Raw genomic sequence first — 17660 nt, forward strand, 5'->3', positions numbered from 1 at the left:
TACGAAGCAAACCGCGGACAATCTCTTAAATGTCATAGACTATCGCTTACCCACACATTCCTGCTACCCCCCGGCTCCTCTTTATCCTGCGTAGCTACGTATATACCATCAGACTCAACTCCGATAATAGCTTGCTGTGAAAGAAAAACGGTACATTCAAGCAACTCCTTATCTTGCCATCTTTCGGATCCATGCCTCGTCGATCGTCGCGGGCCGTTCCCGCACCTGCGGCAGCTCCAGCGCCGACTCAAAAAAGGCGCGCGTCTGACAGGATCTCTGCAGGCTCAAAAGCAGATCCGAAAAGACAAAGGTACAACAGCAAAAATGCCAAGAACGTCGTCAGGTCTACCGCCAGAAAGAGCAAATATTTTGAAGACGAGGGACATGAAGAATCAGAATCTGGTCATGCATCCGAGGTGGAAGAAGACTCAGGTTCAGCCTACGAAGATACAATGTTGTCCTCCCCGTCAACTGAACCGGACTCTGAGGAACCGGAGGCCCTATCTACAGATGAAGAGCGAACGAAAAGACCAACAACAAAGAAGGCTAAACCTAGTGGAGGTCGAAAGACACCAGTGAAACCCGGTGCGGGAAGAAACAAAGAAAACGACGAAGAAGACCACCCTAATGATGAGATAGCGGCTTCGCTAAAGGACAAAGAACTATGGAGAGAGGGTGTCAGCACGGGTTTAGGACCTGGAAAAGAAGTCTACATCAAGAAGCCTAAAGCCAGAGATCCCGGAGATATTCCCTACCAGGACCATACACTGCATCCAAACACCATGCTTTTCCTGCAAGATTTGGCGAAACATAACGACAGACAGTGGCTCAAAGGTATTGACACAGAATATATATATATCCGATTTTTAAAACATGTCTAACCAACTATCATCTGGGCAGCACATGACGCGGATTATCGTGCCTCGAAGAAAGACTGGGAAACCTTCGTCGAAAGTCTCTCAGAAAAAATATCAGAGCTGGACAGCACCATCCCTGAGTTGCCTGCAAAGGATATCGTAAGTGTCACTCTTTGAAACAACTTTGTCATCGATAAACCCCCGAAAGGGGAGATGAACCGATGAGATGAAACGAAGCAAATGAATTGACTTGGAGTCCTGTCAGGTCTTCCGCATCCATAGAGACATTCGATTCAGCAAAGACCCCACTCCATACAAGGTATGTATTATATTCAAGCATGATCTGTCAACATGCTGCGTTTCGCGTGCCCAATGTTCAGATGTTGGTGGGTTGACGATTGCTATGACTAGACACACTTCTCAGCGGCATGGTAGGTTCATTCTCTGCTCTTGTGTACAAGATTCATTGACTGAACGCCTTTCATAAGGTCCCGCACCGGCAGAAAAGGCCCTTATGCTGCTTATTATGTGCATCTGCAGCCCGGATCTTGCTTTGTCGGTGAGTGATTCCCTGAACACATCGGCCTCTGCCGCTCAGAGTGAATCCCGCTTCCATGGTGTTCTGCACCAGCACCAGTTTACCCTCATTCCGACTTAACTCTGGGCAACCTTTCTATCTGGACCATTTCACGGGGCTCCGTCGGAGACTACGGCTCCTTCGAGAACTGGTGACACACATGCTTCCAGAATCTTGTCCTCTTCCCCAGTTATCTCAGGCCATGATGTCTTAAGCTCACAATGTTGGTGCTGTTCACAGGCTCAGGACTCTGGCAACCAGAAGCTGATAAGCTTGCTCTTCTTCGAGAGGATATCGACCATAATTCGCATCGTTTGAAGGCTGTGCTGCGAAGACCGGACATGCGCCGCGAGTTTTTCAAAGGGATTCCCGACGACGAAAAGAAGGCTATACAGGCTTTTGTTAGTCAGAACAAAGAAAGCGCGCTCAAAACAAAGCCCAAGGTAGGTACAGCTCCTTCTCGATGTTCATCCCATTATCTGGCATACATCAACCACCACTGTCACGGGCGCAAAGCGTTCCCATCAAATCCTTTCGAGCAGTACTCTATCAGATGGGCAAATTAGAACCAGGTTAAGGTGCCACGTTCAGAGATGTTCCAGAGTGACTCTTGGGCGCGGTGCTACTGCTGGTTAGTGATGGCCCCATCAAGGATGAAAAGGTCTGCTCGTTCAAAAGCTGCTTTTCCGGCCAATCAAACAATGCTTTGGGCTGTCATTTCAGAAAGAGAAGCAGCTAAATATTACAGCGTTGATGGGCAGTTGTTCTTCACTGCTTTGCGTGTGTCGAGGTTGTTGATGGCAAGAAGCGCAGCCGCGCTCGGGTAGCGGGAGCTACCCGTATTGGGAGCTCGCGTTCTCACACCCGGGAGCCTGCGAACCTACGAGCCCTGAGACAATATTCGCTCGCCCCAGAAAGCGTTCTGCTCATAATTCTGGACTCCTGAAACTTGGTTTCTGGGACCAGCGCGGAAATGCCATCTTTGTCCCACCGGAGTTTGTTTTGGTGTCGAAGAGTTTTCAGCACCGTCTCATCTGTTTCCATGGTTCAGCATCTGCCTACTAGCGGGTCTTTTGCCGCGTCTTAATTTCATTTTCACGGTCTGTAGTACTGACTGCTGACAAACTTGGTTCCTCTGTAGGGTTACGAGGCTGACAACGAAAACATCGAATTACTCCGTCTACGCAGTTTCACCATTGGAAAGCCCCTCTCCGACTCGGAATTTATGGCCTCGAATGTGCAAGAGAGAATTGCCGCCATCATTGGTGTCATGGAACCCTTTGTAAGCCATGCTAGCCACCCTTGTTGCGCAGCCTCATTTGGCTTTTCTCCCGCCCGTCCGCGTCTCTGTCTATTGGACCTTACCATTCCGTAGCGGATACATGGCCCTTGTCTGGTTCTTGTTCCCCTCTTCGACATGCCCTTCCCAGCCACTTCAGCGGTGTAGCCTCTGAGACACAATGGTCCCCACCGTCTAGTACAATCATGCTTGATGCCATCATATGAGAAGATGCAAAGATGGTCCCCGAAGTCCTTTCATGAGCGCTGTTTTACTGACAACGGTATCATTTCACAGGTTACGTACTTGAACAGCGTCGTTATGCCTGATCCAGTGGACCAGGATACAGGCTCCGAGTCCGAGTCCGCATGACCAGATTTCGTTGCAGGCCAACTCCCTCCCTGATGGCCCTCCAGGGTCTTTCGCGATAACGTCGTCGATCTTGCGGTGTAGTTTTTTTTGCTTTGGCGTACAAATACGAAATCCACTTTTGAAGACTCCCTAGTTGTGGCAAGAGCCTCAGCATCGTTTTTCGTAACATGATCACCCCTCGCCCTGTATATTCCGACACTGGGACCCTCTGGCGCTCTACAACCATATACTACCATCCTTGGTTGGGTGGGTTTGTCGTAAGAGTCTAGACGCATTTTCTTCAACGCTGAATTACCGTGCATTCGAATTCCTTGACTGCAAGCTGGCATTCATCCCCCTCTCTATCTCTGTCCACTGACCGCCAGTCTCGATCTTCCAGTAAGAACTGTTCTTAGGTCAAATCCATGAACAGTTGACACGCCACTGTCCACATATCGCTGACTTGCATGTTATGGCCTGCTGTCCGCGCGCCGCTGCCCGGCCCGTGGGACGTGCCGTTAGCTCCACGGTGCAGCCCATTTCTCGTCAATGGGAGTTATCCACTTCTGCACGCGTGCGAATTCGTCGATGCTGCTTACCATCAATGGTACTTATTCCTTGGACACAGAAGCAACGATTTCTGCATCAGTGCCTGAATTCGCGACGCACAATGCCTTGTACGAGCCATGGTGTCGTCTTCAAAGCCAAGCATTCGCCTTGTTGGTGCCTGACTCCCAGTTAACCCAAGTCAGCAACCTTCGCGAAAGGCAAAAATCACCCGGAGACGGTGATCACTAAACAGGAGGGCTGCATTGCTCCTCTTGATTCCTGCAAAGCACACACTACCTTTCTCCACTTAGATTCCTTGTACCCTATATCTAGACCATACTATTGGATAGATCGATGGTGATTTGACTCGCCGAGATCCTGGCGGAACTTTCCGTTCAATAAATGCGTCTATCGATCCTTGTCCAGTTGCTCAATGCAGACAAAAAGACGATCATTGCCCACGAATCGAGGGTCTTTTGTCGCCTTGTGCACACAGATCCACGTAAATGTCTGCTTGTGGTTATCAATATCTCGACCTTCTACGAAACTCACATACTGTTGAGGAGATCCATTGAGCCCCCTACAATAATAGATACCAGAGTTTGATGCCGCAACACCCGACGTCGCGGGCCTTCATATAAAAACAAATAAAAAGAACAATTATTACCAAGCAGTATCAACAACGACAAAGTGATAAGATAGCAGATAATCCATCTATTTCTACCGTATACACGATGCTTTGGTCAATCTCGTTCTACGGATAATTAAGGGACGTTCCCAAAAAGAAGCGGAACAGGGGATATATTTTTCTATGGAGGGACCTTGCAAAGTAGCATCACGAATTGCCCTTACTCAACCGCTATTCATCTACTCATTGGTAATTCAAAAAAACAAAAACAAAAATAAAAATGAAAAATAAAAAAAGGAGGGTGAGTTAAACGGCTTGCAATTGAAATGAACGTATCCATTCCAAGTGTGAGGTATAAACTGCGCTTGCGAAAGTATATCTGCCCCACGGAATCTGACTTTGTACGAGTTCGCTTATCATCTCGGAAGGGGGATTGTAATGACACGCATAGACTAATAACGTCAACTAGTCGAGACTAATCAGTCCTTTAGACTTGTTTGGATCATCTGAATTGCCTTGAGAACTACATATGAGCGAGACAATCGCAGCGGGTTGACTTATTTACTCAGACAGAAGTACCCTGCGTCGTCTAGGATCAACCCAACTAAAGGAATATAGAAAGCATGTGAAAGGTGAGTGTGCATTCTTTTCGCCTACCTGTAGCCTCTCTGCTGCCCAAGGGATCCTCGCTTCCAGAGAGGCCTCGTCGTAGAAGAACCTTGTTTGGATCCAAGGCTCATCTCCTTGCATGAGACAGGCTGGACAGCGCACCTGACGGTGATCCCCGGCTAACTCTATCCGAGATGTGGGCAATATTGTGATAGATCAGCATTTGGCGTGTACGCTGTAGGCTTGTCACCTAGTGTCTCTTCCAAGTACAGTCAACGCACGCCAGCTATCCGTAGCCCTAACCTGAATAAGAGAGCCGAGATCTTGAGGTATGCTTGACGGGTGATACTGATCTCCGTGGCTGTTGCTGCCCAAGGCCCCAAATAGCTAAAGCTGGGGGATGATCTTCGGTGGAAAACTTTAGGCGTGGATAGATGATCCGATGACCTAATCTCGATGCTCGGTGTCTTCTCCCCGACTGAAGTACCCATCACAGTCAAGAGTACTCTCTCTTCTGGAAGGATGACTTCATGGTCAAATTAGGCCACATTCGTATAGGGGGAGAGCGCCTCGATGAGTGGTTGTGATGCCCAAATTTCCCTAGTCCGAGCGTTCTGTCGTCGGAACACCGCTCTTTTCCAGTTCGTCGAGTTCTCCGAAAGGGATCAAAGACTTGCCTGACGAGTCAAGTGAGTAAACCCTGCTCAGTCAGGTAGTCCGTGATTCACATTTCTGAGTTTAATCTCTGCGTCTGTCACACGATACAGAGGATATTATTAGGCCACCACGTCAGGCTGAAGAGCTCCGATGCCTAAGACATGCTTGACGACTCGCACTCAAAGATCATCCGTAAAGGAGATTCGAGAAAGAAGGACACATGTTGCGGTGCGTACTGGATCATGACTTGGGCGTGGTGGAATGAGCACGTCAACCAAGACACATAAAATAATGCTGCCTCATTGACTTCCTGTTTTGCCACGTCATCAGGGAGGATCACGCTTGTATGTGTAAGTGAGCACAAAATGCGGTGCTGCAGTCAGGTAAGCAGTAAGCACGGACATAAGGCAATCAGAAATACTTGCATATTTGCCTTTTCGAGATTCGGACAAAAGTGGGTGAGATGCCTGTCACTACTCCTAGACTTCTGTCTAACCATCCAAAGCACGATTTTAAGCGCGCAGACAAGCCACAATAGGAAACATCATCGAGCCAACCTATGATGGCTAGGAACCCGGCCGAGTCCCTGACCCTTATTGGGTTGTGCGGGATCACGTGATTGAATTCGTATGCGGGCTTCCCGTCGATCGCAAAGCAGGCTGGTCGGGTGGATACGCTTGCAGACCAATGGACATGGCTATAAGCCTGTTGGCTTCAGAGTGAACAATTGAAACCGGCTCAATTTTCTGTTTGCATGATAATGTTGTTCTAGTCTTACTGAATTAGTGATACTCCGATGGCTGGCATGTTCGCAATGCGGACACGGGAATTGATTGACTTGGTTGGGCTGCACGACGGGATGCTCTACCCCGAACCTTGCGCCTAAGACAACAAGTCAGTTAGGAACCATGGAACGGCAAGATCTTCCTAGAGTCACTAGCCAAAGCGACTTGGTCACTGGACAAGCGGCCGTTAGTGAGGGTGGAGACTGCATCCTGGAGAGCCCAGAAACCAAGGCCACAGCAACGGAGTGACTAGCGACCCCTGACCACCGACCACTCAGAGCGGGAGCCTGGGAGGCCTGGAAAGAGGCCAAGGACAGCCCACTGAGCCCAATAATGCGTAGCCCACCAGCTGACGGTGGGTTTTGGCGGCAACGGAAAGACGCGGACGGCAATGCACCGCGCCGATCGGGTTCAAAAAAACGTGGCAACAAGTTGGGACAAAGAAGAATAGCCCAGCCTATCAGCCTACGGAAAAGATGGTCGGTAAAAAAGAGAAAAAGAAAAAAAACGCAGTATAACTTACTGTTACTGTATTACCAATGTTCTATTACCGTATCTGATGTACGGTATCAGACACATAGAGGGCCCCGACCCTAAATAAAGTACCAGATTATCTATGGCTGTCTAAGTACCTGTATGTGGTGATACTAATCACTAGGGCAGAGTGAGGCTGGCTGTGACCTCCGACCGCGTGAAATATCAGTGGTAATGATCTCAATTCATTTATTCTAGAGGTTTGAGTTCCCGGTGCGTTGCGTGTGTCATTGACGGCTGGACGGAGAGCGTCGGAGGATAGACCTCTACCTCAGATTCCCACATGTCAGGAAGGATATCTCCGGTATCGTTGTGACTTGCAGGTTGACACTGCGATGATTTCATGCGTCGTAGAGAGGTCGAAATTAGGGAAAGAGATGGACGGACGGCAAAATAGAGCTTCCAGGAAGTAATATGCCATGGCTCGAAACGGAGCAATAGCAACAAACCTTTTAAGTGATGATAACCGACCTACGCGAAGGAAAAAAGGACAGAGGCCTGCTTATCATGGTAACTCATCGCCGCCGAGGCGCACTGCCACTGTTGTGGTAAATGATGATGATGATGATGACGGGTTCTGGGAGCATGCCAGACTACCTTACACTTCATGCATAAGATCGGCGGGAAGTCGGGGCGGCCCGTCATGGACGTGTCCAGGAGATGATTAGCGGTGTCGAGTGATAGGATAGTGCCCAACGCCTTGAGGCGAGCGAAATGGCCCATGCATCCCAGTCACATTGTTCGACACACTACACGGTAAGTAACTGCCTGAAGCATCTGTTTGCGATCGCAAATTCCTGCTGAATTGGTGGTGTCTGTCAATATCACATGAGGATTGAGCGCTGCTTTTTTCCCCACCCTTCTCTACCCTCGCCCTTGTTTGTATTTTCCCTGATGATGCGGTATCCTTCCGACGCCTCGCAAGGAGGCGTTCTGTGTTTCAGTGTCGCACGAAGGGGCGGAAAGCGGCAAATGGCACCTGCAAGGTGAGACTGGATAGGTACTCGATAGGTCGGAGTCGAACCCACAGGATTGATACCATGCTAGGGCCTTAATATATTTGAATCACACGATCCATCCATAATCTACTATGTGGGTGTGTATACCTCTGTGCTTGACAAGATTGCAGACCTCATGATTGGCTTTGTAAGCATCATAAGTACCTCATTCGGTTAGAGAAACGGTTCATTGTGAATCATCCCAACTGGGAGGCGGGGACACAAAACCGTTTGCCGATTTAGGATAGTAATTGTGATAAACTTGCAGATGCCTGCAGTGACTTTCGAATAGTCATGGGTCCAGAGTCAAGACACAAGCGCTCTCTCCGCACGCTGACCGGGCTGTTCCAAACCTGAGAGAATGATAGTTAGTCGCTTTCTCTTCACTTCTGCGGTCCGTCGTCAATTCAGCCCCTTATGCCTATACGTTTCGCCTGTATTCTAGAACCCCCTCCTCGACAATCATGGTAATAGCCATTAATACCGTCAGAATTGCAAGCAAGGTCACCTCGTCCGATTGAATATCACCAAGCGAGGGATTCGCGTAATCTGACTTGTGGCCTACCTTTTTGAACCCCGCAAACCAACGCATTTCAGCGTTCAAGCATGTGCGATGGGAGCGAGCAGGTGGCAATTTCTTCCCACACACAATAATAGAAACCTTGTCCGAGCCACGCTAATGCAAGTTACCTTGGAAGTGCTACCGATCGGTCCTAGTAAAAGCCCAAAATGTTGCACTGGCGTGGTCCCAAGGCTGTAGCACTGGGAAACTTAGAGCCCTCCACCGGGAACCCCCGTTAGGCTCGGATGGTTGATACGCTATATCGTTGGCTGTCATCTCTCATTTCTGTTTGATTAGATCAGGTTCGCGATTTCCCTAAGGGGCCAATCAGATGGTCAAAGAGCCTCTTGATATGTTGTCAGACGGCGCAGTTGAGAAGAAAAGCTTGACCATTGGTGGACAGGCAATTCCTGATGAGCGAATCACCAACTTCCTAACCCATATGTGTCGAAAGCCTGCAAGAGATATACCTGTTGTGGCAACCCATCAGCAATCCACTGCGATACAGAAGTGGATCCTTCTCACCTTCAGCTGAACTTGAAGTCTTAGGTCGTCCAAGATCTCCATTCTGATATATGTTCCGAACGCAGGTAAACCCCACCATCAACAAGGATAACGCTCACCGCCTCATCATCACTGTAAACTTAAAGAGTCCCTTCTTTCAAAATTTCATATATATCCATCAAAATGCTCCTAACTACCCAGGTAAAGATAAATATATATTTGGTAATACTTCAATTACATAAATGGCCTGTTTCACATACTTCAGCACTGTGATGTCACTTATCTTGCCGTGTATGACTAGAATGATACTGTTGTGTAAGATAACAAAGCAGATCTCTGTGTGCTGATTGAGCAAGAAGTCCAGATCCATAGAAGAGTCTAAAATTGCATCTGCTGACCTAACAGACGAGAATTTTCGTAATTCATGCATGCATCCAGCAGTAATTATGATGCGTACCACTCTCCTACCCACTATTCAGCTGGCGTTTGCGTCGTCGGAACCGAGCATCACCGGAAGAAGGGCGAGGAATCCTGGGAAGCCAATCATTGGTTGATGCGATAGGGGCTGCGGTTCGGAGCGCTCCTTTTCCTTGCTGACCTAAACCCAAACCGCGCAAGACCATAAGTACCGGCCTTATGTTGTTCTCTTTTGGTAAGTGCTCCGTACGAAGTATCCGACTTTCATGATTGTCGCTACTCGCTACCACACTGGTATGGTTGATCAACTTCCAGTTTCAGGCTCTCTAAGTACATTTCTTTCTGGGGCGGAGTCTTCTCTCTGTATTCTAGAAAAGCCAGAATCGCTTTTGAGCAGTTGAGCAGTACGACGCCAGCCTCCATGTGGGGCTGTTGAAGAAGTACACCGTGGCAGGAATCCTCCCATTATATGCTCTTCTGGCGAAAATAGCCGTAACATGCTTGAGCAAGTCGACAAGTGATATTTAACCAAGTAGGATGTTCCAGGATGTGTGGTATGGATGATAGCTGAAGTGCTACATACGCAATCTTCATTCCCTTCCAATTGCCTGTGCTTCTTCGCAATGTACCTCCACAGGAAAGCATTTGGAGCATGCCTACATAAAGCTTGCTCAGCCGAGCCGTTGGCAAAAAATGCCGGATGCAGACAAGGGATCGACCCTTCCCTTTACCGGATCATGGAATGTGGAGGTCCTGTGTTGAGCCCATTTTCTAGATACGGACTAGACGGTGCATACGTAACTCATAAATCCTAGTCGCATTGGAATAAACTGCAGGCCACGAAGTCATGGTATGCTTCTGGTCTTTGCGCCTGATCGATCGAGGATTCTTCACGGCCACATGAAAGCCGATCTGTGAGGTGAGACGACGCCCGAATCCCGTGCATGAGAGAGGTGGGGAAGATTTCTGGAAGCTGGGCTGAAGAAATCGATCTGTGTTACACAATACCTTTCCTATACTGGCACTATGTCGTTGTCCTCAAGAGGTAACTCGAGATAGGTAGCAGAAACTAAAAGAACGAAACTTATTGCTGGCTCGGCTTCTATACGGGGCCTCTGTACTTTGTTACCTCTATCCAAGCCGATATGCGACGGAGGGACATCCTGACTTTCAATATCGACTTCCTAATGGGGCAATCGTAACGAGAATGTCGATTGCAGGATGAGGATGTCTTCAGGAGCATGTATTGTAAAGGCTAAACTCCCCGTGTAAGACAATCTTAAATTTTTGCCTTCCCAACAGACTAGCTGCAAGCAAGGGTGAGCTACCGTCGTGATCCAAAAACACCAAGAAACCGCAAGGGCAGAACTCAGAAGCTCCTAGGATGAAAAATTTCTTTTTCCCATTCTATGTATGGTGTTTCTTATCTATTTTTATTTTTATTTTCGACGGCCATAAATTCCTCGGCGAAGGCGGAGTAATGCTAGAAAAACATATTAAACCCGACAAGAAGAGAAAGATTCATCTGAAGTCTGGTAGACTAAGTTTTACTCAACCATGGTACAAAGCTCCATGCTTCCGGAAAGACTGCATACCAGGCTGACGACCGCAGGTTGAAGGCGAAAGAGGCTTGCGAGAACCATTCGTCTTCTGTCTTCGGTTCACTTCACCTTACTGCGTTCCGTAGGACGAATTCAGAAACCATGGGTTTGGTATTCTATGCAGGAAGGTGGCTCAGATTGCTAGCCTGCAGACTGTAAAGACACGGAAGGAATCTGCGGGACGTTGTGGCCATCAGAAAACCGCTGGGTCGCGATGAGCCATGCATGGCACGTCGCTCCCGGGCCTTTGGTAGGTGCATGTCACTACCTTGGGCTTAAGTTACAATGTTGTACCGCATCTGACCAATCATTATTATCATTAGAAAATCGTCGCCTTTTAGGAGATCAACTTACAAATGAATCAAAGAGTGAGGGTTTACTGGACGTTATCTGGATTGACGGCGACCTTGAATGGTGATCCGCGAGGTATTGGATGGTTGTCGGTACTGTTAGATGAGGATAATATAGAATTTCTGCTCCAACTACTAGACTGCGACCGCCTCGATTAGTCCAGGGTTTCTGTGACCTACACCCTTTTATAACGTACCATTCTGCCCATTTCCAAGGACTCGGGGGCTAAATATGTTACAAGTTAGGACTGGATTCATGATCTGCCATGTAGGTTATGGGCTATCTCCAGAGACCCGAAGCTATCCTCCCCGAACTCAATTTTGGACTATTGACCAATGTCATCATTTTCATAGGGTTTGGGATAACAGCCCCAAGTACTTTCAAAGAATGAACTGAGTACTCAGTATGTTAAGAAAACTTGATCCCACAAACACTATCTCAGAGAAATGAAGTCCCTTAATAATGACTCATTATACTTTGGACCAGTATGGAATGCAGATACTCAAGTATCTAGGTACGTATGACTACTGCAGGTATTTCCTATCTGGTACAAGTACATACTTGTACTTGTGCACTCCGTAAAGCACAGAGCATCGGCTCAGGTACTTAAAAGGGGCTAGTTCTCACGCGTGAATTTAGTGCTATTTCTGCACCCATGAATCAATGGTCATATGAATCATTTTCGAGTATTAGTCTACACATATGTGTAGTAATCACTACGGTGTAGTAGAAGTATCAGCTCAATATATCGTTTATTTGAATGATTATTGACGCTCTATCCAACTTCTAATCAAATCAAAGGACTACTAAAAATACCAAACATACTGTATTTACTGTATGTGGCAATAGTCCACCTACTAGAGACGGAAAGACTCGAAGCAACGGGTTGGTGGAGTCCCGTCACGGCGCCTTTACCCGTCCCGGCGTATCCTCTAGCCAGGTAGCCAGCCCAGTACTTATGGTAGTACCACTGGGGTCATGCACTACGCCATTTTAGTCTGGTTTCCCAAGTTCCCAACTCCCCAGGCCAAACTTTATGTTTGCCGGGCTCCCCCCTCTTCAGGCTCGAGCCTGTGCGAATGACGCTACCTGAGTGGCTGGCAGGACTGCCAAACGCCCAACCTGAAGGCTTACAGCAATTCAGCTGATCCCCATGGAACCATGAATGCTTTAGCTGCGTCTTGGGAGAGTCCCCGTCCATGTCTATGGGTCACTGGCGCGCTGATTCGGTCGGCCCACCTTGTCTTGCGCACTGTACCGTCCGTCTTTCATTGGGTTTCCCTAGTATCTAGGTACAATCAGAAGTCTCGTACGCCCACTTCTTTGTGTTATTCGCTGCATTTGGTTTTGGCCTTACTTCGATTCCAACATTAATATTATTGCAAATGATTCCGGCATTCAACTATCCACAATGTCTATCAACTTCCAATCACTTTGTAATCCCTTCATCTTTGCTTGCTCGTGATTGACATCTTACCTGGGATGAAGAAATTAGTACTCGCATCCTTGGTCGAAGGCCAATGTCGGCTGCACGCTAGCGGTCTAGTTTTGGCGTGCCTGGAGCTTCCACATAGCTTCATTAGTAATATTGCAGCATGGCTCACTAATCTAGAGCAAAATCTTTTAGTTGTCATTTTTAACCAGGATTTCATGCAGTTTTCCTCTTAGTCTCCCCCTCTCTCAGATCTCCATCTTTGAGTGTTCCCGCCCGTCCGCTATCCGCCCAGCCGTGGCCACCCTGTGGTCGTCACGTGTTCTGCTTGACATCCTCAAAAGGTGATCCAGCCATTTTTTATTTTTCACTTTTTGCCTTCCGGACGGACCGATGAGTGGGCGATCCAGATATTCATATTTCCTTGAGATGGTAGATAGTTCGTCTGAAAAACGAGGTCATCGTTCTGATTGCAGCGCCAAGTCGCTTAGCTTGGATGACGCGCCACAACTGTATGCTCAGGCTACGATAGCATCATCACCATTAATCTGAAAGAATGAAGCTGGTTAAGGTAAAGATCTCGAGACAAGATATTGAAGAGGTAGCTACAATATAAAACAGAAGGCGCACCTGAATGCTAGCACTTTCCAGGCCCTTATATTCTTCTGTTGTCCTTGTAGAGCGAGTGATCATCAGTTCTCGTTCAGACTTCCCTTCTCATCGCTTCTGTTGAATAGTGGAAGAATTATCAGTGTTCTCCAGCCTCAGCTGCTCTTCTACCTTTCTCCTTCCTTAAGGCATTGTTCGCCCCCATTGATGAGCTGACCTGACCGGTCGTCCTCCACATAAGCAGGTAGCTTTGGCGCTTTTCTACCTTTTTGCACTTTTTATTATTATCTATACTGACACTTGCATCGCGCTACTGCCAGCCTCGGTGCTGCTAACTTCTTCCTGTTGTTTGCTTTTTCCAGCAATTAGCTGCGGAGTGCCAAGTAAGCACAAAGACTTCTGTCTATCCTTATTCCTTTCAATTTAATCCGTCACTTCTCTTGCTCACTTTCTTAGTGTTGTGAACATACTCTGTATCATTATTGCCAAATTTCCTTGCACTTTTCCTGGCTTTATCCCCCCTTTATTTCGGCCGCTTATGCATCTGGTCTCCACACTGATTTATAGGTAATAAATTACGGTACATACTCGCGACAGTACTAAAAATTATTATTGAGGTTTTATTTTATTTTATCCTTATTTTTATTATTTTTGCTTTCCTACTCCATTTTTCCCTTTTTTTTTCCCCATTTTCCTCTCCACCTTCACTATGAATTATTATTATTTCTTTTCATCCAACAAACAACACCTTAGGCGTCCCCATCCGTACCATATTTGTGTACCTAGACTCCCTAGGAAGAACCAGAGTTTCTTTCCCTTCCTGAGCATCATTGGAACCACTCAAACGCTCACGTCATAGCTAAAATCCCCCGAGGCTCTTCGCTTCGACTTATTTCCAATCCTCTTCTCATCTTTTTCTATCTTTTTTCCACCATTGTGCTTTCTTCTTACTTCTTCGTTTCGCTCCTACTCTTTTACCATTCGATCATCTCTTCTATCTATACTTGCTTTCCGGTTCTCGGCTTGCAAGAGGACATTCTCCTCTCCGCCCCGGCCTAGTGTTTCCGTCGCTTTCTCCTTCTCTCCAACTCTATCCTTGACGGATTGGTTTTCCTTCGCTCATTCGCCTCTCCGGCTTCAGCGTGACCACGAGGCTATGCTAGCTTTGTAAATCACCCGACGGAAACTGGAACTCTTCTGATTTGGTCGTAACCTGTGTGTACTGTGACCAGAACTTGGTCTCCGCATTTCTTTTTCTTTTTCATTTTTTTTTTTTTTTTTTTTTTTTCCTTTTTCTTTTCCGTCATTATCCTGGTCATCTTACACATTTACGAATCCACACACGCAAAGACAGACATACGTACATACAGATACACATACATACGGGCTGCATACATACATTTTACCGATACATACTCGCTCATACGTACGACCGGGCACACGCCCTGTCACCAAGACCCCTGCTGTGTCTTTCCTTGACAAGTTGACCAAACAACAGCTTTGGGCGTGACTTTGCGACTCACATCATCCTGCATTCGCCTCTTATTCTCAGCCCTTTCCCCCGTCCTTTTCCCGCTCTCTTAAGCAGCCTCGTCTCGTCCTCGCCTACAAATGTCCACCAACCCCCACGAATTTGGCGACCCTAATCGACAGGGACAGTATCCACCGCCTCCCCAGTGGAACTCTAGTCAGCCTGAGGATAATCCAGCTCCAGCTCACTATCCGCCAGCATCTCAATACACTGTGAGTTTTATATATTTCGGCCTGTCCTTCCCTGTCGCTTTCGTTGCACTATTTAGCTACATTCTTGGCCAGACGGCTTGCCGCTAAGAGCTTTGCCGTTTCTCGTTCCTGTTCACATATACTCTATTGAGCAACTGAGCTTAACGAAAGCGCGTTCTCCATATTCAAAACTGACCGCTTCAGTATCCTCCGGCCTCCTATCCTCCTCCAACCGCAGACCACCCGTATCCGCATCAACCACCACCCCCGTCACAGTTCCCGCCTACCTCCCACATGGCCACCATCCACCCTCATGTGCAGGGTGCTCAGGACCCTTACAGACTCCCTCCTCCTCCTGGCGCCTACCGCCCTCCGGATGTCTACGCTCAGCCAGCTCCTCCACCGCAGCCTCAAGTTGTATACCAAGCCGCAGCTCCTAGACAGCGGACCGCTATTGCCTGTCGTTACTGCCGCAGACGCAAGGTGCGTTCAATGCCAGAGGAGTATTTGCTGGCACATTAGGATATCACTTAACAGAGCCTTGCTGACAGTCGTTTTCTGGTTCCGACAGATTCGATGCTCGGGATTTGAAAGTTCTCAGGATGGACGCTGCAGCAACTGTATCCGTTTCAACCAAGAGTGCATGTTCACTCCGGTTTCGTCCCAGGCACAGGCTTTCGTACCAGCACACGCTGCCTATCCTCATCTCAGAAACCCTCAAAACGGCCGCGCTGGTCCTCCAGTGATGCTCTATGGAGCCCACGGCCAGCCTTTGCCGCCTCAGCAGCAACCTCAGCCTCCTGCTGATACTACCCTTCCGCCGCCTCAAGGAATGTACCAACATCCGTACGGAACCGCACCGCCACCCCTTACATCCGCAGTGCCCGCAGATCACGTAAGTTGCAAGTAGTGCCCATGTTCATTGGAAGCTTGAAAACTCGGGATGCCAATAATATCTTACAGAGACCTACCGGCCGCCGCGGCTCTGGCTCCGGTTTCGAGTATCCTGACCCGACCAACCTTGCGCCAGTGACCCCAGCGACATCAGCACCTGCCTATCAGGCGCACGCCGCTCCCAGTCCTTACTACCCCCCTCCGCCGGGGCATGATCGGCGTCCTTCGCCGCAATCTGCCTACCCGTACGATAGCCGTCACTCCTCTTCCCCACACAGCTCACCGTATCCTCCTCTGCACACCGCTCCAACTGCGATGACTCCTCCACCGACCTCAACTCCTGGAGGTTCGGTCAGTTCGTCTCGAGGTGGTCTGAATGTTCGTGATATGTTGAACCCCGGTGACAGCCAGGGTCGTTCCAGCACCGATAGCGATATGCTAAATGCGCTGAATCGTCGGGGCCTCAACCAGTAAGCACTAATCCGGAACGGATATATAAAACCTACTGGCTGTAGGTCTTCAGTTCTTGAGGGGTTGGTTGCCAAGGTCTGAAGGTTCGCATAGACGGGATAAGATTGATACCACTTTGATATTTGTTCACGCGGAGGATTTCGTGCTGGTCACATCGTTTTCACATGATGCGCATAGATTTTTTTCTTTTGTCGCTTGGGGCTGTGTCGAACTTCAGTTGATCGAGAAGAGGTGGTGACTGATGGGCCGACCCCGTTACGTTCCGAAGCTTTTGGAAATGGTCCATGGCACGTTGGTTTTTGGTGATGCTGCCGAGACGACAAATCCCCAAGGAATAACAGATATTGGCGAACATAGCCGGTTGACCTATTTACTGAGGCGAATAAGGCAAGTTGAAGTGGGGGGCGGGCAAGACAAATTTACGCGCGGCGAGAGCGCGAAAGGGTGAGTTAATGAGGAAGAAGGGGCTTCTTATTTCGAAATGAGTGGATGAGGAGTCTTGGCCACAGCAATGCCATGATCAGAATCGCGGCTTGAAACGAGTCCATGGAAACGAGAATCAAGAGTGTTATGAATTCCACGAATTAGACATTGGGATTGAGGGTCATGACTGTCTTCTGCCGGGGCCTTTCCCTTGACAGCTGCTTCTACCGAGGACGTCGGTGATCTCACATTTTTCGACTTCTCTAACTTATCAAACCCCGTCTTTCCACGCCGCTTTATAAACCATAGGGGCGACCCACTAATGGATATTTCCTTCGGCTTTGTTTTCCACTTGTTTTCTGCCTTGATGCATCGTCATGTTAATAATCCCTCTTCTCGCTGCTTTCCATTTTCAGGCGCAGGTTCGGTAACTGTGAGAGATGACCTAGCGATTTATCTCATATTGCTCTGCGCTGGCATGTCTTCTCATGACTCAGTCCCCTTTGACTCTTCGGTCCCTGGAGTGTGTCTTTGGAAGCGTTCTTTGACGCGTGCTCTATTGACATTGAGTGGTTAGCATTGCGCTGCATCCACCTGTTGATTTCGCATTTTAATATTTCCTCCGTTTTCTCCCTAACCAGCGACGAGTGTTGGCGGCTTTTCTGATTATCCAGTGTTCATTACATTTCGGGTGGCTGTCTGTCTTCTGCGTTCCTGCCAAACGTTATGTTCGTTGAGTTCTTTGCGTTTTGTTTCTCGGAGGTACAAAGTGTTTCCTGCAAAAACGGCGGTGGGCTTTTTGAACTATTTGTATTTTCTTTTCGTTTCTGTCTGCTTCGTATCTGGGTGG

The 17660-nt window shown here is 48.2% G+C and overlaps 3 protein-coding genes across 3 annotated transcripts; all 3 read left to right on the top strand.

Annotated features, from left to right (window-relative positions):
• Positions 1 to 191: 191 nt before the first annotated feature.
• On the top strand, positions 192 to 1515 carry Aud_005213 (DUF2461 domain-containing protein; the record flags this gene model as incomplete). The annotated part of the gene is made up of 5 exons (XM_043290143.1): positions 192 to 834; positions 901 to 1016; positions 1123 to 1176; positions 1282 to 1288; positions 1346 to 1515. The coding sequence occupies 5 exons, from the start codon at positions 192 to 194 to the stop codon at positions 1513 to 1515; spliced, it is 990 nt and encodes a 329-aa protein (XP_043146078.1).
• A 140-nt stretch (positions 1516 to 1655) lies between these two features.
• Aud_005214 (uncharacterized protein) lies at positions 1656 to 3085 on the top strand (the record flags this gene model as incomplete). The annotated part of the gene is made up of 3 exons (XM_043290144.1): positions 1656 to 1877; positions 2576 to 2716; positions 3011 to 3085. 3 exons carry the CDS (start codon positions 1656 to 1658, stop codon positions 3083 to 3085), a joined length of 438 nt encoding a protein of 145 aa, XP_043146079.1.
• An 11826-nt stretch (positions 3086 to 14911) lies between these two features.
• On the top strand, positions 14912 to 16390 carry Aud_005215 (Zn(II)2Cys6 transcription factor domain-containing protein; the record flags this gene model as incomplete). The annotated part of the gene is made up of 4 exons (XM_043290145.1): positions 14912 to 15043; positions 15227 to 15505; positions 15594 to 15917; positions 15986 to 16390. 4 exons carry the CDS (start codon positions 14912 to 14914, stop codon positions 16388 to 16390), a joined length of 1140 nt encoding a protein of 379 aa, XP_043146080.1.
• Between the last annotated feature and the right edge of the window lie 1270 nt (positions 16391 to 17660).

The sequence above is a fragment of the Aspergillus udagawae genome, assembly GCF_001078395.1.
Source record: "Aspergillus udagawae IFM 46973 DNA, scaffold_3, whole genome shotgun sequence".
Taxonomy (NCBI): Eukaryota; Fungi; Ascomycota; class Eurotiomycetes; order Eurotiales; family Aspergillaceae; genus Aspergillus; species Aspergillus udagawae.